This window comes from Astyanax mexicanus, chromosome 15 (genome assembly GCF_023375975.1).
Source record: "Astyanax mexicanus isolate ESR-SI-001 chromosome 15, AstMex3_surface, whole genome shotgun sequence".
NCBI lineage: Eukaryota > Metazoa > Chordata > Actinopteri > Characiformes > Acestrorhamphidae > Astyanax > Astyanax mexicanus.
In genome coordinates this window covers 28,877,846-28,895,782 of record NC_064422.1, presented here as the reverse complement: position 1 = coordinate 28,895,782, position 17,937 = coordinate 28,877,846, and the positions used below count along the sequence as shown (strand labels likewise).

General features: G+C 38.0%; 2 protein-coding genes across 4 annotated transcripts; one reads left to right on the top strand and one right to left on the bottom strand.

The window, feature by feature from the left end:
• Window positions 1–1,923: 1,923 nt before the first annotated feature.
• nbr1a (NBR1 autophagy cargo receptor a) lies at window positions 1,924–12,334 on the bottom strand. 2 transcript variants are annotated; one of them, XM_007259129.4, is made up of 21 exons: window positions 11,914–12,334; window positions 11,382–11,444; window positions 10,026–10,044; window positions 9,856–9,878; window positions 9,501–9,683; window positions 9,261–9,338; window positions 8,627–8,844; window positions 8,368–8,487; window positions 7,974–8,225; window positions 7,558–7,717; window positions 7,094–7,342; window positions 6,786–6,914; window positions 6,626–6,701; window positions 6,406–6,516; window positions 6,036–6,212; window positions 5,799–5,930; window positions 4,630–5,065; window positions 4,456–4,538; window positions 4,195–4,261; window positions 3,247–3,349; window positions 1,924–2,879 (listed from the first exon to the last, which is right to left on the bottom strand). In XM_007259129.4, the coding sequence occupies exons 1-21, from the start codon at window positions 12,013–12,015 to the stop codon at window positions 2,700–2,702; spliced, it is 2,961 nt and encodes a 986-aa protein (XP_007259191.2). In that variant the 5' UTR covers window positions 12,016–12,334; the 3' UTR covers window positions 1,924–2,699. The 2 variants fall into 2 exon arrangements, with proteins under 2 accessions (XP_007259191.2, XP_049320626.1); XM_049464669.1 differs by lacking the exon at window positions 10,026–10,044 and having other exon boundaries at window positions 11,914–11,964.
• On the top strand, window positions 11,375–17,693 carry psme3 (proteasome activator subunit 3). 2 transcript variants are annotated; one of them, XM_022668916.2, is made up of 11 exons: window positions 11,375–11,503; window positions 14,748–14,780; window positions 14,871–14,933; window positions 15,023–15,127; window positions 15,304–15,352; window positions 15,433–15,551; window positions 15,646–15,714; window positions 15,923–15,990; window positions 16,189–16,243; window positions 16,688–16,774; window positions 16,915–17,693. In XM_022668916.2, the coding sequence occupies exons 1-11, from the start codon at window positions 11,489–11,491 to the stop codon at window positions 16,993–16,995; spliced, it is 744 nt and encodes a 247-aa protein (XP_022524637.1). In that variant the 5' UTR covers window positions 11,375–11,488; the 3' UTR covers window positions 16,996–17,693. The 2 variants fall into 2 exon arrangements, with proteins under 2 accessions (XP_022524637.1, XP_007259190.2); XM_007259128.4 differs by lacking the exon at window positions 11,375–11,503 and adding an exon at window positions 13,160–13,325.
• The last annotated feature ends 244 nt before the right edge of the window (window positions 17,694–17,937 follow it).

Here is a 17,937-nt window from a genome sequence, read left to right as displayed (position 1 = left end):
TGAGCACTGAGGACTGACCTGCAGCTCTGGCAGTTTTCAACGCTTCAGTCACAGACAACAGAGCCGTCTCGGTAGAGTGTCCTTTTTTGAACCTAGATTGGTTCTGGTCCAGAAGGTCATTCTGGGAGAGGAAGCCAGAGACCTGATTTAAAACTGCTCTTTCTAGTGTTTTAGAGAGAAAGGGTAGCAGTGAGACCGGTCTGTAGTTGTCAACCTGGGCGGGGTTGAGAGAAGGCTTTTTAAGCAGTGGTGTCACATGTGCTTGTTTGAAAGCAGTCGGGAATACACCAGAAGTTAAAGAGGCATTGATCGTGTGAGTGATAGCCGGAATGATTGCAGGTGCGATAGTTTGCAGTAGGTTTGAAGGAATTGGGTCAAGCGGACACGTAGTAGGACGGCTACGCATTAGGAGAGCCAGTGTCTCGTTCTCAGTGAGAGGAGTGAACGAGGAGAATGCAACGCCTTCGGTGGAGGGACACCGGGCAGTAGAGGATGCAGTAGGATTTGTAAAGAATAGTTGGTCATCATCATAACACCCAGGTTCTTAGAAACCTTTGCGGGGAGAGAGTGAGTCGATGGTTATGGTAAAATTGATGGATTGAGCAGGGTCTCATCAGCAAAGCAATGGTAGAAGAAGCCATGTGATGTGGTGTAGATGGAAAGGATAAGGGGTCCCAGTACTGAGCCCTAGGGAACACCAGTAGATAATGAGTAGGCTGAGGACAGCTCTCCTAGCCACACTTTGAATTAGTGCCCAAGGTAACTTCTAAGCAACTACAGGCCTTTCTCACTTAGCCTAATGTTAATATTCTTAAGTCCACCATTAGGAGAATACTGAGCAACAATGACGTGCATTGCTCACATGAAGTTCGATTAAGCTCACATAGACAAGCCAGAAAGATATTTGAACAATGATTTGTTGGCAAATGAGATAAAAACTTATTATTTGTATTGAAGCATAAAAAATGTTCTGTATTTTTCTGTAACACAGCTACCCATCAATGATAAAGAATGATCTTTAATTCCTAAAGCTGAACCTTTAGAATGCAGGTCATGCAGAAAGACAACAACCCTAAGCAAAACAGATATTCTCCCAAAGATTGGTTAAAGAAGAATACAGTTATTGTTTTGTTTTGGACAGGCCCTAACTTTAATGCAACAGGAATGTTGTGGAAAGACCTAAAGCAAGTTTTTTTGGAGAAAAACACCAACATAACATAGATGAAGATGTGTGGTATGGAGGACTCTGTTAATCAAGTGTTACCAAAAGCATTTGCAGTTATTGGCGGCACACCAGAAGCCAAAAAAAAGGCTCCCATTCCTTTGCCACTATGTTTAATATTTAAAAAAATATATAGACACAGGTCTATTTTTGTGTGAAAATTTTAAGTTTTAGGTCAAAACTATGCAGACATTTAGAAAATTTGTTAAGGGTTCACAATCTTTCAGGCACCACAATGTAATCAGATTTTTTTCTTTATTTTCCAGATTATTAGAGCAATAATAATCAGCCTTTTTCCATCTTAATTCCAAGTTAAAGCCAACAAAATGTATGAGCAGTGTTCAAACTTGCTAACAATGCAGTAATACTTTCGTGCCTCAAAACCAAAACACAAATAGGACAAAAGTCCAGTTCCCGTCTTTCAAAAAAAAGGAAGCTGACTAAAGGAAAAAATTGCTTGACTCAGCAATGACTTCCATGCCTTGTAATAAAATGCATAATCCTCCCACAAAAACAGAACGAGGTCTTAAAACACCTGTTAGCTGTCATAATTCTTAAAGATACTATAAATAAGCTTGTTTATAAATATGTATTTTGTGTCTAGTAGAGCTTGAGTTTTTATTAATTGTTATGTAAGCTTAGCAACCAAACAAAAACACTTGTTAAGTAGAACTGAATACTAACAAAAAAGGAAAACCAGATTACCCATTTATATGGAATGTTTTATTTGCTGTATTGGACACCAAGAGCCACGTTTACTTAAGCCATTAGCTCCATGATCACACTGTTAGTACACAGAGGACAACCAACAATTGGTGCCTAGCAAAACCTTTACCAATCACTGGCTATATTAAGCATGATTCAAGAACTCATTGCACATTCCTAATGGTTTGGAAAAATCAACACCTTAGTGTTACACGTGTTAAACATTACGGCAATTAGTGTGATTCAGAATAAGAGATTATAGAGGTCACTGTGACAAAGAGCAATCAACATACTGAAGGTGTTCTTATATATCTTACAACAGACTTTCAAATGTGAACGTTTCGAAAAACCAGTCATAACAACCAAGGCATTCTTTCTCTGGTCTTTGCAACTCAATGCCTGCACTGAACACATTATATCCTCCAATAAACAGCTTTTTTTCTGTGTAGAACATTACTATGCTTGAAGAAAAATAGATAGATCAGATAAATAAACCCATTACTTAGCTTTCCCATTCATAATGTCCTAAAACATACAACTGAAAACGATTACAATCAAGTGATCAAGTGCTGATTCAACGGTCAGCCGAGAGCGGTGTCATTGCTCTTTTCAGAGTCTATTGTGTGCCTACAATACACAACAACCCCTTGACATCAGATTTTGTTTAATATTCAAAGAGAATGATGTTCCCAACTTCCTATATTACAGACACATCGTATATCAATTTCAATCGAGGTAACTATTGTTACATAGAAGGCTGCCATGGTGCTCTTCAGTGCCTTGTTGTGTACCACTCATTGTCAGTCATCTGCACCAGCTCATTGACCACGTCTAGCAGGTTGTACTGATGCTTTCTCAGCAGTTTCTGGTTTAGCAGCTTGTCACTGAAGCCCATTTCCTGTAGCACAGCGATCAACTGGGCTTCTTCACATGCCGGGTCCACACTGGGTCGCTAAAGAAAACAATGGCAAAAAAAGAGACATATCAAAGGTTAATCTCAAGCACAGTACAGCCTACGCTTAACCCTGGCAGCTGGCAAAATAAATATTCAGCTAGAAAACACAAAGCGTTATCTCGGGAAATGATTAAAACTTTACGTCAGTATGTAACTCTTTTATTTACTTTGCAACTCTTGTGGACAAGGCCATTGCTATAGCTGGTAAGAGATGTCTTTAGTGCTGTTGGTGACAGCATGGGAGTAGCATGACTCATTTTTCAGTAGGCTCTGTGCACTGCTTATTTGTGAACATGTGGGGGTGGTTTTAGTGTGAAGTGAAAACAGCAGCAGGTGTGAATCACGCTGCTGAGAGCATAAGCACCTGCATGGAGCTGCTCTGGCCTGTGAACAGAGCTTTGTAGGCAGACGCTGCCACTGAGAGCGCCCCCTTCACCAGCCCTTCAGTCAGGCCGCCCTGACGCAACCTGCAGGCAAACAAAAAGTCAGTCATTTGTAGGTAAAATACAAAAGATAAATAGTTATGAAAGCATAATGTTTAGATCGTGACAAAACAAGAAAAAAAAAAAAAAAAAGATCAGTTGTGATCACACCTTTCTCAATCATTTTGGTTAACCACAGGAACAGCAAAAAAAAGTAAGTACAGACACTTCCTCCTTACAGCTTTTGTTTTTTTTAATCAGCCATGATACATAGCATGTACTTATTGATTTTTTAAAAATGAGAAATAATAAATAAAAGGTGTGTCATTAATACTTTTGTAGTAGCAGAATTTAGACTTAAAAAAGGCATACTAAAAAACTTTTATACAAAGTAATTTCAAATAAATAAAATGTATCTATCCCACTTAACTCTCCAATATTTTTTTTCTTCTTGTTTTTCTAGAGTTTTCTTGTTTGTTAATGTTGAATTTATAGCCAGATATACTGATCAGCCAATGATTGGACCTATTATATATTTCACTAACTGTGAGACCAACCTTCTAAATTTCTGTTGAATTACATTACATAATTTCTTAGCATTCTCTTTTCCCCATTTATTATTAAATGACGTTATTTACCAGTGATGCATGGAAAGGCCAAGTGCATGAACATAAACAAAAGTGTTTTATTTTTATCTTTATCTCTCTCTTTGCAGCTTAGTTCCTATTTGCATAACGCAGACTGGGAAGTGAACGGTATGTTTTGAAACTGGCAAAGTTTACATACTACAAAAAGATTTCCTTCCCTTAAAAAAAAAAGAAGATGAAAAATTGGTTCTGAAAATAGTGCAGAGAAACCCAACACACAGAGATGGTGGTAAAGACTTTTACCTGGGATCCTCAGAGTCGCATGTATCAAAGGCACTGGCGGGGCCCTCCATATGTGTTGATGTGAAACCTGAAGTGCCACAGATATAGCAGAGTTCAGAAATAATCAGAAACTGTCATTAAATGTCACTCAACTTAATAACTTTCTTCCAGCAAAGTTTGATCCTTTCCCTGCCCAAAGACACCCAATTCTAATTTTCAAATAATTAATTTTGCTGGTGTTCTACAACAAATCGGACACCATTTGGACATCATTTAGCTTACCATCCAGGTTGTCCTCAGGTGGACTGGAGTTGTTCTCTTCTGTGTCCTGTGGTTTGTTCTCAGTCTCACAAGGTTTTATAGACCTAATAAAAAAAGAAAGCAATTTATATACATATAACACACAACTGTCTTTATGGTTCTAAATTTAGAAATTTAATTTTAATTTTCTCTAACCTGTGTGTACGAAGGGTGGGGGGTGGTGACAGAGAGACAGGTACCACCTCAGGAACGAGTGCAGGGGTGTTCAGGATCTGAGAGGTGCACAGCAGTCTGTTCACACTGTTTTGAATGGAGAGTGTTGGTTCTGAAGTATCCCCCTCTGCAGTGCTTTGGTCCAGTGCTCCTTCAGGTTCTCCAGTGCAGGTAGTCCCAGGCTGGGACATGGCTGAGCTATACATGGAATCTGCCAGAGGTTTCGAGGTATCAAAGCAGTCTGGCAAGACAACAATGTATTCCTCTGAGGAGGAAGAGGACGCCTGGCTGCTCACTTCATCCCACTCTCCTGCCTCTTCATCCTTATCCTGGTCCTCTTTTTTCCCCTCCTCCTCATCCAGTGCAGCAGGGTCAGTGTAAAGGTTTTCATTAGAGCCAATCAGTGCTTCTGAAAAGACTGAACATCAAACAGCAGCACAGAGAAATAAGAACTAAAAATTACAACCAAGTACAACGTAAAAGCAATTAAAACATAAAACTTACATTTTCAACAAATCCTAAAAAAATAACCTTTCATTAAAAAAGGAAAGTCATTCTGTTTAACACACAATTTGGCAGAAATTCCACCCCTCCTTTTCTAAAATACTCTAGTTTTGAGATAAATTTGAAGCACAGCTCATTAACAGGCTATAAACAATAATATTTAGACGAGGATCATAAGAGACATTAAAAAAGCTTTAGGTTGTGTCTCTTCAGGTAATACATGGTGGATGTAAAATGTTATATATTTTATATCAGGTTTGGCTGGTTTTCTGTTGAACCCTCTTTCCCCCTCCATCCATTAAACACTGACTGAAACTCAGAGCATAGATTCATCACCATGCTTCACAGTTGGAAAGATGCTTACTTTACAATGATTCACCACCTTCCTAATTCTAAGCTAAACTTTTATATTTCAATTCCTTTTTTAGCTTGTTGAATTTAATTCAATTCAGTTGGTGGCTAATCTTGAGTCTTTGAAAGCTTAAGATTTGATTTTTTTTTTAATTAACATCAGAACCAGAGTTTACTACTATGTAATTTGGGCAAGGGTGCGGAAGCTTATGCTTTTAAAGACACACAGATGACATTAATGTTAATGTTTTACAGTAAACAGAACATTCGTGCTACGTGAAGAATGTGTTTTTCACCTGGGATAACAGGCTCCTCCAGTAAAGCAGGCGGCTGAACAGGGGGCGGAGCTTCTGGCCTCTTAACAATTGTCAAGTAAGGTCTGTCAATTCTGTCCAAATATCTCTCATTACAGGTAGATGGGTCATGAACTAAAAGAAAGTCAGAATTTGAGACACATGCTTTCCTGTTTCGACATTTCAATACTAAGGATATTCCTAATAAGCTTTAAATGGACTGTATCTAAAGCTTCTCACCTTCAGGCTTACTGTGGCTCGCTCGAGCTTGGCGTCGAGGTTTGTGCTCAGGCTCCTCCTCCAGAGTGAGGGATCTAATCACAGTCTCACACACAAACTGAGTTCCACTGATGTCATCATCTCCCTCCTCATGGGTTTGAGCATCTACATTCTCCACATGTCTCTGAGGCTGCACCACTAAAACAACACATGCAGAGACTAAGAATCTGTCCAGTTTATTATCACTTATAATGCTCTGATAAGACAAGTGAAGTCTAATCACAGGCAGAGTATAATACATATTGTGTCTCTTCCTTTTTACAGCAGAGCAAATTGAAGCTGAAACTAATTACGTTTTTTTCAAGTAAAAAGCATGTACTGCTACTCTTACCTTGAAGTTTTTTCGACCTTGTGTGTTCAGCGTCTGGTTTTACCGAGCCCAAGACATGCTTTCCAAACACTGGTCCATAATGAGGAACAGGGGACATGCATGGGGTCATATCTGCAGAGGAAATAAAATAGAAATGTGGGCAATATAATTTATTGGCTTATTTTAAGAAAGCAAAGTAGATTAAATCAATTAACCTGAGTGGAACAGAAAAAACACTCACCAACTGGAGTGTTAGCTGGGACTTTCTCCAACTCTTGGACAATATTTATGTCCAGCAACTCAAATGACAGCAAATCCTGTCACAAAGAAAGCAGCTTCTAATTGTATGTTTGCACATAACATTGGCAGTAGTTACAGGTTGTCTGTTTATGTACACACACCTGTGCAGTGAGCAGATCCACAGAGGGAATGTAGTACTCTCTCTGACAGCTGGAGGACACCTGAGTTTCACAGTTTCTGGAGCCAGACCAGCACATGCCTTCTATTCCCAACATATTGGGTTTATTCATCTGTATGGCAAAAAATAGAACAATACACAAAAAGATAAAAAAAAGAAAGCAATAAATGAATATTAACATATTAATATTAAGATATTTTCATTATGTAAATGCAGAGTTTACATGAACATAACATTTGAAATACCAAGAGATTAATCCAGTGCTAATATTACAATATAGTATCTACTCACCAGTGACTTGCTGCAGTGGGAACTGGGTTTCTGGCCTGAACTGGGCACCACCACAATGCTGCACCACACTCGGGGGCCAAACTGCACTCCGCAGTGTGCCAGACGCCAGTGGGAGGTGTAGGTGCCTTCCAGTATCGGTGCCACGAAAGCCACACTCACCACACCAACCTCTCCTGGCTTTAAAAAGGGAACTGCCACCTCTTTCTGCTCCCGAGACTCCAGTGCCAGATTTCCCCACATGAACTTTAGCTTGATAGAGAAATACACAGAGTCCACATGCAAACATAGCAGCAACAAAAATAACCTACACAAGGACATGTGGATGCAGGCACAAGCCTCTCAGATTACAATGCAGAATCATACTGTAACTTCTCAGGTGGCAATGGAAAGTAATGCAAATAATATATGTATTTAAACACTTATATATGTATTGTGTGTGTTGTGTAAATGTACGTGTTACATACCTTGGTCTCAGAAGTCCAGTTGATGTTGCCAGTATTCCTCATCTTCCAGTACTTGATGAACTTGGTGCCAGGCTCCAGACATGTGCCGTCTGGTAGATTCTCATCCAGAAACAAGGCAGTCATTGTGGGCACCAAGGTGGAGCAGGAGACCTTGGGACCCCTGGTTTGAGTGCACAGAGCATTGTGAGTACAGCTTTGATTCAGCTTCTGTCTTTTTCTTGAAGCTCAAAGCAAAAAAATGTTTTTTTTTAAAAGGAGGCTATACAATAAAGGCAGCAGGTGCATTTTGAGGTAGTTCCATCCACTTGCCAGCGATAAACGCAACTATAACAGACAATGAGATAATCTTGATAATGATTGTTCTGGGCTGGGTAGGTAGGTCACCCAGCCCTGACCCCTCTCACTATGGCCCTTACTCTGGACTGGAGGCCTGAGGGTCTGAGCCCGGGGCTGGAACTGGACCAGGTGCAGGGGCAGGAGCAGGAGCAGAAGCAGGACCGAGACCTGTGCTGCTAGTGCCATTGGTGGCTCCACTCCACAGCAGACCTCTCTTCTCCAGCCGCAGCTTTTTCTTGATCTCCTTCACCTCAGCTTTCAGCTGTCTCCGCTCGGCTTTTAGACGCTGTCTCTCAGCCTTACGCACAGTCCGGTCTCCGCGCCTCAAGAACCTAAAAGCACAACAAAGCACAACATGTAAAAACAAGATGATATACCTCGGATTTGTTTCATCATTTTGCAGGAAACAAACCACAACCAGGTTTGGGGGTATCACTGTAAATACAAAAGCTATACTAGTTTAGCTGGACTTACCTGGGTTCTGGAGTGACTCCTCTCTCCGGAACAGACAAGGGGGTTCTTGTTCTCTTCAAGTTGTGACTAGGGTCATGTTTGTGACTACATGGCTCACACAAGATGCAAGAGGGACAAACACTAGACAGATAAAAATATGTGGTTAAGATAAAAAAAAATCAGAGTATAATTCATTTATGTATAAATTCATTTCTAACTGGAAATTATTTAAAGACAATAATTTAAAGACAGATTCAAGACTACTCTAACCCTCACTCACCTGCAGTGATATCCACCCCCAGTGGCTGGACCCTTGCAGCTGCTGCAGTTAGGTGTTGAGTTTGATGTTCTTGGTGTTGTGGAACTGACTGTGGCCATTTGAGCACCAGAAGTGCTTGGCTCTTCTGAGGGATGGTCAGATGCTCTGTGTGTGCAGCACTGGCCAGTAAACTCACTACACATCCTGTCTACCACTTCCCTCACTACCTGATCTTTAAACTGTGAAGAAAAAGGAGATAACATGTCTAAAATATGATTGGCTAAGCCATTAAAATAATCAATATACACACAAACACACACAACTGAATACTGTATTAATAGCCATGTCATTGAAAAGCATTGTGCTGTTCATGGTAACTTTATCTTTTAGTCTACTATTAACCAACTAGATTGCTTAACAGAAGAATCATTTATTAGTTATCGTTATAATTGTTTTATGTCCTCAATTCATAAAAATAGTCAATAAGAAAGGCCACGTATTTCAATTTCTTAAAAGGGACATTTAATTATGGTAAACGTATTGTACAACACAGTCTCACTACTGTCTATATATAAACACAAAGTTAACTTGGTGGATTCTCAATAATGAAATCAGAACCACAGTGAATAATATATAGAATCAAGTCCATACATACTCTGTCCATGTAAGATTTGAACCATGCAGGGACTGCCTCCTCTTCAACTTTGGTCACTTTGTTTTCTTTCACAACCACCTACAAACAAATAATAAGCACAATCAAACAATGAAATTGAAAAATTGTAAAAAAAAAAAAAAAAGAAAAAGAAAAAAGAAAAAAAAAAAAGAAAAAAGGCATATGTATATCTCGTACTAAACATCATGCACAGTACAATTTAATTCAAATCCGAGTCCTTACCGAGTCCCGCTCAGGGGTCACTTGTGTTTCCTTGTCGGCCACTTTTACTCTGGCCCGATATGGCGGAGCAGGTCTGGGGTCTATTTTGATTTCTTTACCTTCCGCCTTAACAGCCCCACCTTCAGCCTGGCCCTTCATCTTATACACGTTCATGTGAAGCTGGTTGGCTTGCTTAAATGCACTCTAAAGAGAACATTAAGATTCAAAACTGTTTGATGTTGTAGTCTTTTAAAGGTAAGAGACAATTAAAATGCATTAAACATATTTTATTATAAACACCAATTATGCATAGTCCTCTAACCCACCACCAGCTGTTATAACCCAAAGTGTAAAATTAGAAATGACGAGTTCTTACCTTCAGAGCCTCCATATACTCATCTGGTGAAAGAAAAATGTTTTAAAAATATTATGAATAAATTTAAACGGCACTTAAAAAGACATACCACATTTACCCCATACAGCCAAGGATTAAACAGGATTTATAATTACTTAGATAAATAAAATATGGCAACATAAATCACCTACCTTGACTGTTTATGGATATCTAGAAGTTTATTTCGGTTTCGCAAAAATATATATACACATAAGAAAGAAAGAAAAAAATGTATAAACAAAAAGAAACACAACAGCAAATTTATATGCATGGCAAACAAAAACAAATACAGACTAAAAAAAGATATTATATTTATTATATATTGCCCTTCCTTTTTACATAAGTAATCTACAATTTGCTGTTATACAATGTACTGACAAATAAAAACAGAAACATCAAACACACATTTGAGGTAATAATGATCATTCATCAGTTTTAAATGTTGTTCATCTTTTTTACCTTTTGGTGAACTACACATTCCCAACACTGCTTTAATAGATAAACATTTATTCTTTATATATTTCTCTTGCTCTTATTTTCTTTAACATACGTATTCGACTACATTTATAGCTGCTCGCTCGAAATTCAGTTTAACTTCTGAACCCAGTTAGGTATTTATAACATCTGATATTTGTATGTTATCTGTTCAATAATAAAGTCAATAAAATCATTATTATATGAAAGTTAGTAAATTAATAAATCATTTGTTTGTTGGTTCATACAAGTCTGCTTGGATCTATTAAAGCTTTTTTTTATAGATTTGTGTTAATTTTATATATGTGTTTTACCACACCACCACACAATAGGTAATGTAGCTATAGAACAGTACAGTTTTCATTGTGATTTTTAATGCTGTATTTTTACATTATAAATTATTTTAGACACAGCACATAAATAATCAATTATCATACACAGATATATATATATATATATTTCTGTTTAACAAACCACACAGCTCTGAAAAAATAAGAGACCAGAGTTTCTTTGATTTTTTTATCACTAGCCATCAAACCAAATTTTTGCACCAAACATATACATATAAATAGCAAATCCACAGAAACTGAAGTGGTCTCTTTTTTTTCCCCAGAGCTGTATGTGGTTACCCACACTACCACACAATAGGTAATGTATAGAACTGTGAAAAAACAGTACAGTTTACACGTTTTTTATACAGTAGTTTTAAATTATAAATGATTTTAGAAACAACACATACATAATCAATTATCATACACAGATACATTTTCATACACTTACTGAACATAGCTAAATTCAATACTATTTTTTCATAAACCACATAATATAAAAATCAGCTTTCATGATGATAATTTCGATGATAATTTATTATCAAATAATGTATGTAATAAAGACTAAAAAACATTATTTTGATATCATTTTAACTTTTCTAATTTTTGTCAGTTACTATGATAGAAGCATTAACATGGTCAAATCATAACATGACCATAACATCAGGTAGCCAGGTTATTTAACCTAGCTAACGTACTGCTTACCTCTTCGTTGTCCTCGTCAAAATACTTCACTTGAAAATGGCATAATCCAAAAGTCGTTTTAATCTAAAGGCAATTAGAGAATTAAGGGAATTAGCTAACAGGAGGAAATGACAGCACAAAGGGTAGGTAGTTAGCTAGCTAGTTAATCTAGGTAGTGAGCTAACAAGATAACCTACGTTAGCTAGGTTAGTTAAGTAAGAGCGAAGAATAAATGACAAAACAGCAACAATAAGAAGAAGAATAACACTGAGAAAATAACATCAGCTAAAGCTAGCTACTATCTATAAACGATTCTGTCTTAAATGTCATTGTCACCTGGAGACCGAGGCCACGGAGGCCAGGTGACAATAACGACACAGCCGCATTTTCTCAGGCTGGCTAACACTGTCAGACTGCTAATTTATCTACACTAGAGCCTGTTAATGAACACCACAAAGGAAACATGTAGAAGCGAAGGTGCTGTGGAGCGAACTTAGCGGGCTATCGTCCTCCTGTCTGGGTTTGTTTATGTGGGCCTGCGCCTCGGCCTTACCCAGGCCTCCACCGTCTCCCACTGCGCCTTCTCCGCGTCCACCACCGGCAACTTCTTCACACTGCCTCGGAAATTCACTTTAACGGTGACGGGGTGATTCATCGTCTTCAGCCGGGACTGGGTGGGGGGAGTAATCGGTAGGATAGGGACGCTGAGATTCACGGCGGCGGATCCAGCGTTATCTTTCTCCCTCTCTCCCTCTTTCTGTCTGTGTGTCTAACTGTCTGTCTCTCGCTCCGTCTCTCCGTCTGCCCGTTCTTGTTTACATCGTTTAACTCGTACACTCCCCCACATCCACGTAACAGGAAGAGCCCCAGCGCTGCTTCTCCTCTCACCGCCGCCTGTTTTCTGGGCTGTTTAAACCATTAGAACACATTTAATCTAAAATCAACAGAATAACAGGATTTAACCCTAAATGTAAAATAAACTCTTATTAAATTATATAGGATATGTAGAGGGGGCGGGGCGGGTTTTGCGCATGCGTGTTTGGCGGTGACTTGTCATTCGGTCGCACATCAGTGTTGCCAGATTGGGCGAATGTGTTTTTAAAAAAATAATTAAACGATGTAGCATTTAAATAGTGTTCAAATTTAATATAATTGTTTTACTAGATTATATATGTATATGTTAGGATCTCAAAAATCGGGCTATTTTACGCCAAACTGGGTGGACTCTGTTGGGCTGGTGAGTAATAATGCATGCAGGTTGAAATATTTATTCATATATACATACAATAAACGGTATTGCTTTATAAACCCAGTTGCCAGAAGTTTGACTAAAAAGCTTATTTTGAGTTTGCACGAGTAGATCCTTCTTTTATTTCTTGCAAGTTTCTTGAAAATCGGTACATTTTTAGAGTTTTCTCTGTTGATTTAAATATTTTAATACTGTTAATATGCGGAACATTCCTAGTTTTGTTTTTGGGTGGTTTTTCACAATTTTTGGTGGGATTAAATAAACATGTTGGCAGAAAACAAATGTATGAAGCTCATCAGTGTTGCCAGATTGGGTGATTGAGAATTGAGAATAGTCTGATATACTGAGACACTGAGTTTTGTGTCTCGGATTTTTGTAGGCCGTAATCATCAACAATTAAATAAATAAACCTAAAAATAGACCATTCTGTGTGTAAAACGTCTATATATTATATGAGTTTCACATTTTGAACTTAATTACTGAAATAAACATGTTTCTCCCTACTGAGCGCCTTTAGGAACACTTGTCTCAATCTGGCAACCCTGTCGCTCATTTCTGAACGTCATCTCGGAGCGCGCGAGCACCTTGTGGCTGACAGTCAGCAGTAAAAGCCACACGTTGGGTTAGCGCTGTTCAGACAATCCGCGGCTTTTTATCGTTACTGATCCAGAAACATGTCTTCGCTTTTAAAAGTGGACAGTGAAATCAAGTCAAAGGTAAGCGCGTTCCTCTCCTTTATAGCGGTGTCAGTGCGGGAGAGCGGCGTTAGGCCCTTCGTTAGCCGTTAGCTTACTCGATGTGGAGCAGCGGAGCCGGTGCAGCGGGAGAACTGCATAGCTAACCTCAGTAACTATCGCTACCTAACTTTCCCGCGCCGGAGCCCAGCAGCTCCCCGGTTAGACACAGCGCGGGCCGGCTGTTAAATTGGTAGATGGCCGTGAGTTCGGACACGTTTAGGGCTTTTTGTTTGGTAAAAGCTTTCTCAGCTTGAGGTGAATCACTGAATTCCCGCTGTGACTTTTTATCTAGCTAGCATGTGGTCTCAGGCTCGCCGGTGTTTTGTCGTGTTGTGCTATCCATCCATACGTGTTACCATTAACAATGCGCATGCGCTGACTCATTTTTAAACGTTTTCATTTTTTTTTTTACATATCTTGGAGGTTTTTTCTTTGTTAATTCTGTTTTTTCCCCATTTACTTTAAACATCCAGAGCTCACTATCATTATTTGCTCTTGTTGCAGCAGTGTTAAAGGCGACAATTAAAAATATATTTATTTTCATAAACTATTAAAAAATAAAATATGGTTTCTAATCTTTTCTTGTAGCTATTTTAATTTACTTGGTAGAGTGATTCAGGTAGCACATCTAAATATGCTAACATATTTCTGCCGCAAGCATGTTCTAATGTTGTGCTTTTTTGTGTGTATTTTTACCTTTTATATATATATATATATATATATATATATATATATATATATAGTTAGCTACACTGGGGTAGCAAGGTTTGACGAGGTAGCACACCTCGCCAAAACACCGGCTCCATTCAGTTAGCCGCTATGGCTAAAAGCCGTTCAATCCTTAAAACACACCAGCCAAACAACTCATTTTTTACCAGACAGTTAAAATTCAAATTACAGATCTCTGCAATGCATTTATACTAGTAGAATCTCTGATATGAAGAGGTTTAACTGGACGTTTACTAGGGCTGCAACGATAATCGATAATGTCGATTATTTTCAATTTGTCGACTACAAATTTTATTGTCGACTAATCGTTAGTTTTTAACAGTACGTTACTGCATTACACAAAGTGCTGGAGATAAATGTGCAATGGGAGATGGGCAAATGGCCATACTTGCTATACTCAGTCTAACACATGCCTTCATTTGTTTCTCTCTGCCTGGGGAATTATCGCTTGTAAACATGCTAGCTAGCCATCTGATAAGGCCAGTGTTTGCTTAATTACCCACCTATATACCGAAGTTTACTTTGAGCTACTTAGCATAGCTAGCTAGCCGTGGAACTAAAGGCCAAGAGTTGGTCCTTGCTAAATTAATCACCTGTTTTGTGTAAAGCAGTTGTCTCGTAGGTATTGTGTTAGAATTTATAGAAGGTAATCTTTCTTTTTTGCCTTTACAGGTTGATGTTTTCAGAGAACGAATCACAGGAGAGGTGAGTTTATCTAACTTTACACAACTTTGAAAGATGGCATGTAAACACTTCGGTTAATTTCTTCTAAAAATGTCTTAATATCACCTTTAGGCCGAAGATCTGGTTGCAAACTTTTTCCCTAAGAAATTGTTAGAACTGGACCAGTTTCTCAAGGTACTTTTGATTTTAAACAGCTTGTTTATTGTGCGATTTGTTCTGTATTTTTATTTTTAGCAAGTAATATGATTTGTTTCAATTTTCAGGATCCTCTCATAAACATCCGTGAACTGAAAGAAATCCATTCTGAGATCAATCTGACTGTGCCAGATCCAATTCTACTTACAGACATCCATGACGGTCTTGAAGGGGTAAGAAATTGACTTAGAGATTAGAGACATTTTTATTAATTGATTTGAGGCCTTTTCTACTAAAAGAGTCGAATTATATGTCACCATTTTCTAAAGAATAGAACATTTTGTTAAATCTTTCTAGGTGTAACTTCGGGGAATGCACAGTAAATAATCACTATTCATTCAATCAACAGCAAAATGCCAAAAAAAGAAAACTTGAGGATGGTCCAGGAGATGACAAAGGTAAGTTCTGCTAAATAAAGTGTCGTTGTTTTTGGTGAATTTGTAGCTGTTGTCACAATGTGGCCTCTTCTTATATGTAGTTGGCGGGACCAAGGTCTATGTAATGCCTGGTGGAATGATGAAAAGCAACGGCAAACTAGTAGACCTTATTGAGAAGGTTAAGCCTGAAATCAGAACCCTCATAGAGAAATGCAACACGGTAGGTCTAGGTTTTACCTTATGAGCAAGAATTGTCACACTTGGGATCTTTTGTGTTCATTCTGCAACTTATCAGCTTTTTGTTTGTTTTCTAGGTAAAAATGTGGGTACAATTGTTAATTCCAAGAATAGAAGATGGCAACAACTTTGGGGTTTCAATCCAGGTACTTTTTAAAAATATTTTGAACACCTGGTTGCAGCCTGATGATGCTGTAATAACAAAAAAAGTGAATTGAGAAAAGTGGATGGTCACGTTTAGTTGACGGCTATTACTTTTATTTCTCTTTGTAAAGACATTAAGGAACTGTTTACAATTTTAAACAGCAAAAGTAGTGTAGAGTTGGAGTTTAAACTGTCTGTCAACTCTTGCAGGAGGAGACTGTGGCTGAACTCAGAACAGTGGAGGGAGAGGCAGCATCTTACCTAGACCAGATATCAAGGTACTGTCAGTATCTCCACGCTGTTTATGCACAGATGTTTCAACGTTTGTTGTTTTACTACCCTGCTTGTGGAAAAGCATATGGCTTTGTAATGCACATATCCCTCAATTTTGTGCAGATGTGGTTAAGTGTCTTTTTTTTCTCTCTCTCTCTCTCTCTCTCTCTCTCTCTCTCTCTCTCTGTCTTTTAAATATATAGATACTACATCACACGAGCAAAGCTGGTTTCCAAAGTAGCAAAATATCCCCATGTGGTAAGTAGGAATTTTAATGTACATGTGTGTTTGTTATATGTTTAGCACTGTCTGCAAATAGCGGGAAAAATAGCCCTTATTCCAATACACTAGTTGCCATTATAGGCAATTTAAGTAAAGGCACAGTTTACAGATTTTGTCAGCTGTGAGACATTAAAATTCTTTGTACATGCTCAAGACAGTACACACAAATCAGAGACATAATTATAACATTAGGTTTTATTAATATCAACTGAAGGGATTGAGACTGGCCACAAGTTTTGTGAAGGACTGAAATAATTGGAAAGCAACGTGTCCACTTAAAATTTATTTGATTTAGCAGTCAGTTAAAGCCCCACAAGGTTTGCAGTTTACCCCTAAAGATAAATATTTGTCTCTTGAATAGGAAGTTCATTGTGTTTAAAAATAATTTGTTATACATTTTGGTTGGTTTGACTTCTACAGGAAGACTATCGACGCACAGTTACAGAGATTGATGAGAAAGAGTACATCAGTCTGAAGATCATAGTGTCGGAACTGAGAAATCAATATGTAAGTGTGCAATAACAATGTTTTCGTTTCATATACAGAGTAATAGTTGTAGAAGCAAGATGATAGCATGTTACTTTGTTTTGCTGTACATTAGATTTATACATAAGACCATGTCTTAAAATTAACTTTCTGTTTCACAGGTAACTTTACATGACATGATTCTGAAGAACATTGAGAAGATAAAGCGGCCCAGGAGCAGCAATACAGATGCGCTTTATTAAGACCGTCTATCTTCTCAACTAAAGCCCTTCCCTTCTCTCCACTGGGACTAGCTGGAACCTTGGACTGGTTCTAATGGAATTACAAAAACATTAAAACCAGGCCAAGACCCACATGCTCCACCTGGCCTGGTGCAACATGCCGCTGATGATAGAACTGTAATATATGGTCACTGTTTTAAACCCTTTAAAGAACCCATTTTGATTTCCTAGTGGACAGTGTTAATGTATGGAGACATTTTGGCATTTTGACATCCAGTTTTCTTTCTTTTTTATTTCTCGTTATTTAATTAAAAGACTCTTTAACAACAGGTTTTCTTTTATCTGTCACAAAACCAAATGCAGTGTAGCACTTCTCTGGACGGTTCTAAGGCATTTTACATGTTTTAGATTTGTGGTGATGTCAGAGATGCTCAGTTTCTCCAGTTTAAAAACTTTGAAGGTCTTATCGATGCTGTATTTTAATCAGTTGACTCTCTCCATCTAATCTCAGTGTAGTTTAGAATGAAAGCTGTACTTGTGCATCATTTTACATACACTGAATTAGATGTTCATTTCTTGTCAATGAAATACAAGTATTTTACTTTCTTATTTTCTTGTTCATTCATAGAATCACAAAGTTCCCAAATGCTTCTTATGGCTATTTTGTCCTGTTTCTTTTAAGAGTGATGCATTTTGCTGAATAAAAACGTTTTTTTTTCTATTTGTTGAAACAATGCATTTCCAACCTGTTGGAAGATCCCTTCATCTTCAGTATAGAAGGGCAATAAATAGATTATATTCATTCAATACAAATAAGCAAGTGACCAGAAGCCCCAAAAGCTGTGTGTGGGACAATTTGTTTTATTCTTCGCTGTGGCCTATAATTAAAGCAACTGGATACAAAGGAAGCAAATCAGAAATACAATGACATAATGTAATCGCTTATGATTACAAATATTATAA

What these genes read in the sequence shown, in the direction of transcription:
- nbr1a (XM_007259129.4), bottom strand. Translation starts at nt 12,015, where the DNA reads ATGAATCACCCCGTCACCGTTAAAGTGAATTTCCGAGGCAGTGTGAAG. An exon ending in AGTATATGGAGGCTCTGAAG is followed by an intron (nt 9,684 to 9,855) that starts GTAAGAACTCGT and finishes TGTTCTCTTTAG; the next exon opens with AGTGCATTTAAGCAAGCCAA. An exon ending in GGGGGTGGATATCACTGCAG is followed by an intron (nt 8,488 to 8,626) that starts GTGAGTGAGGGT and finishes TTATCTGTCTAG; the next exon opens with TGTTTGTCCCTCTTGCATCT.
- psme3 (XM_007259128.4), top strand. Translation starts at nt 13,284, where the DNA reads ATGTCTTCGCTTTTAAAAGTGGACAGTGAAATCAAGTCAAAG. An exon ending in ACTTTGGGGTTTCAATCCAG is followed by an intron (nt 15,715 to 15,922) that starts GTACTTTTTAAA and finishes CAACTCTTGCAG; the next exon opens with GAGGAGACTGTGGCTGAACT. An exon ending in CGGAACTGAGAAATCAATAT is followed by an intron (nt 16,775 to 16,914) that starts GTAAGTGTGCAA and finishes TCTGTTTCACAG; the next exon opens with GTAACTTTACATGACATGAT.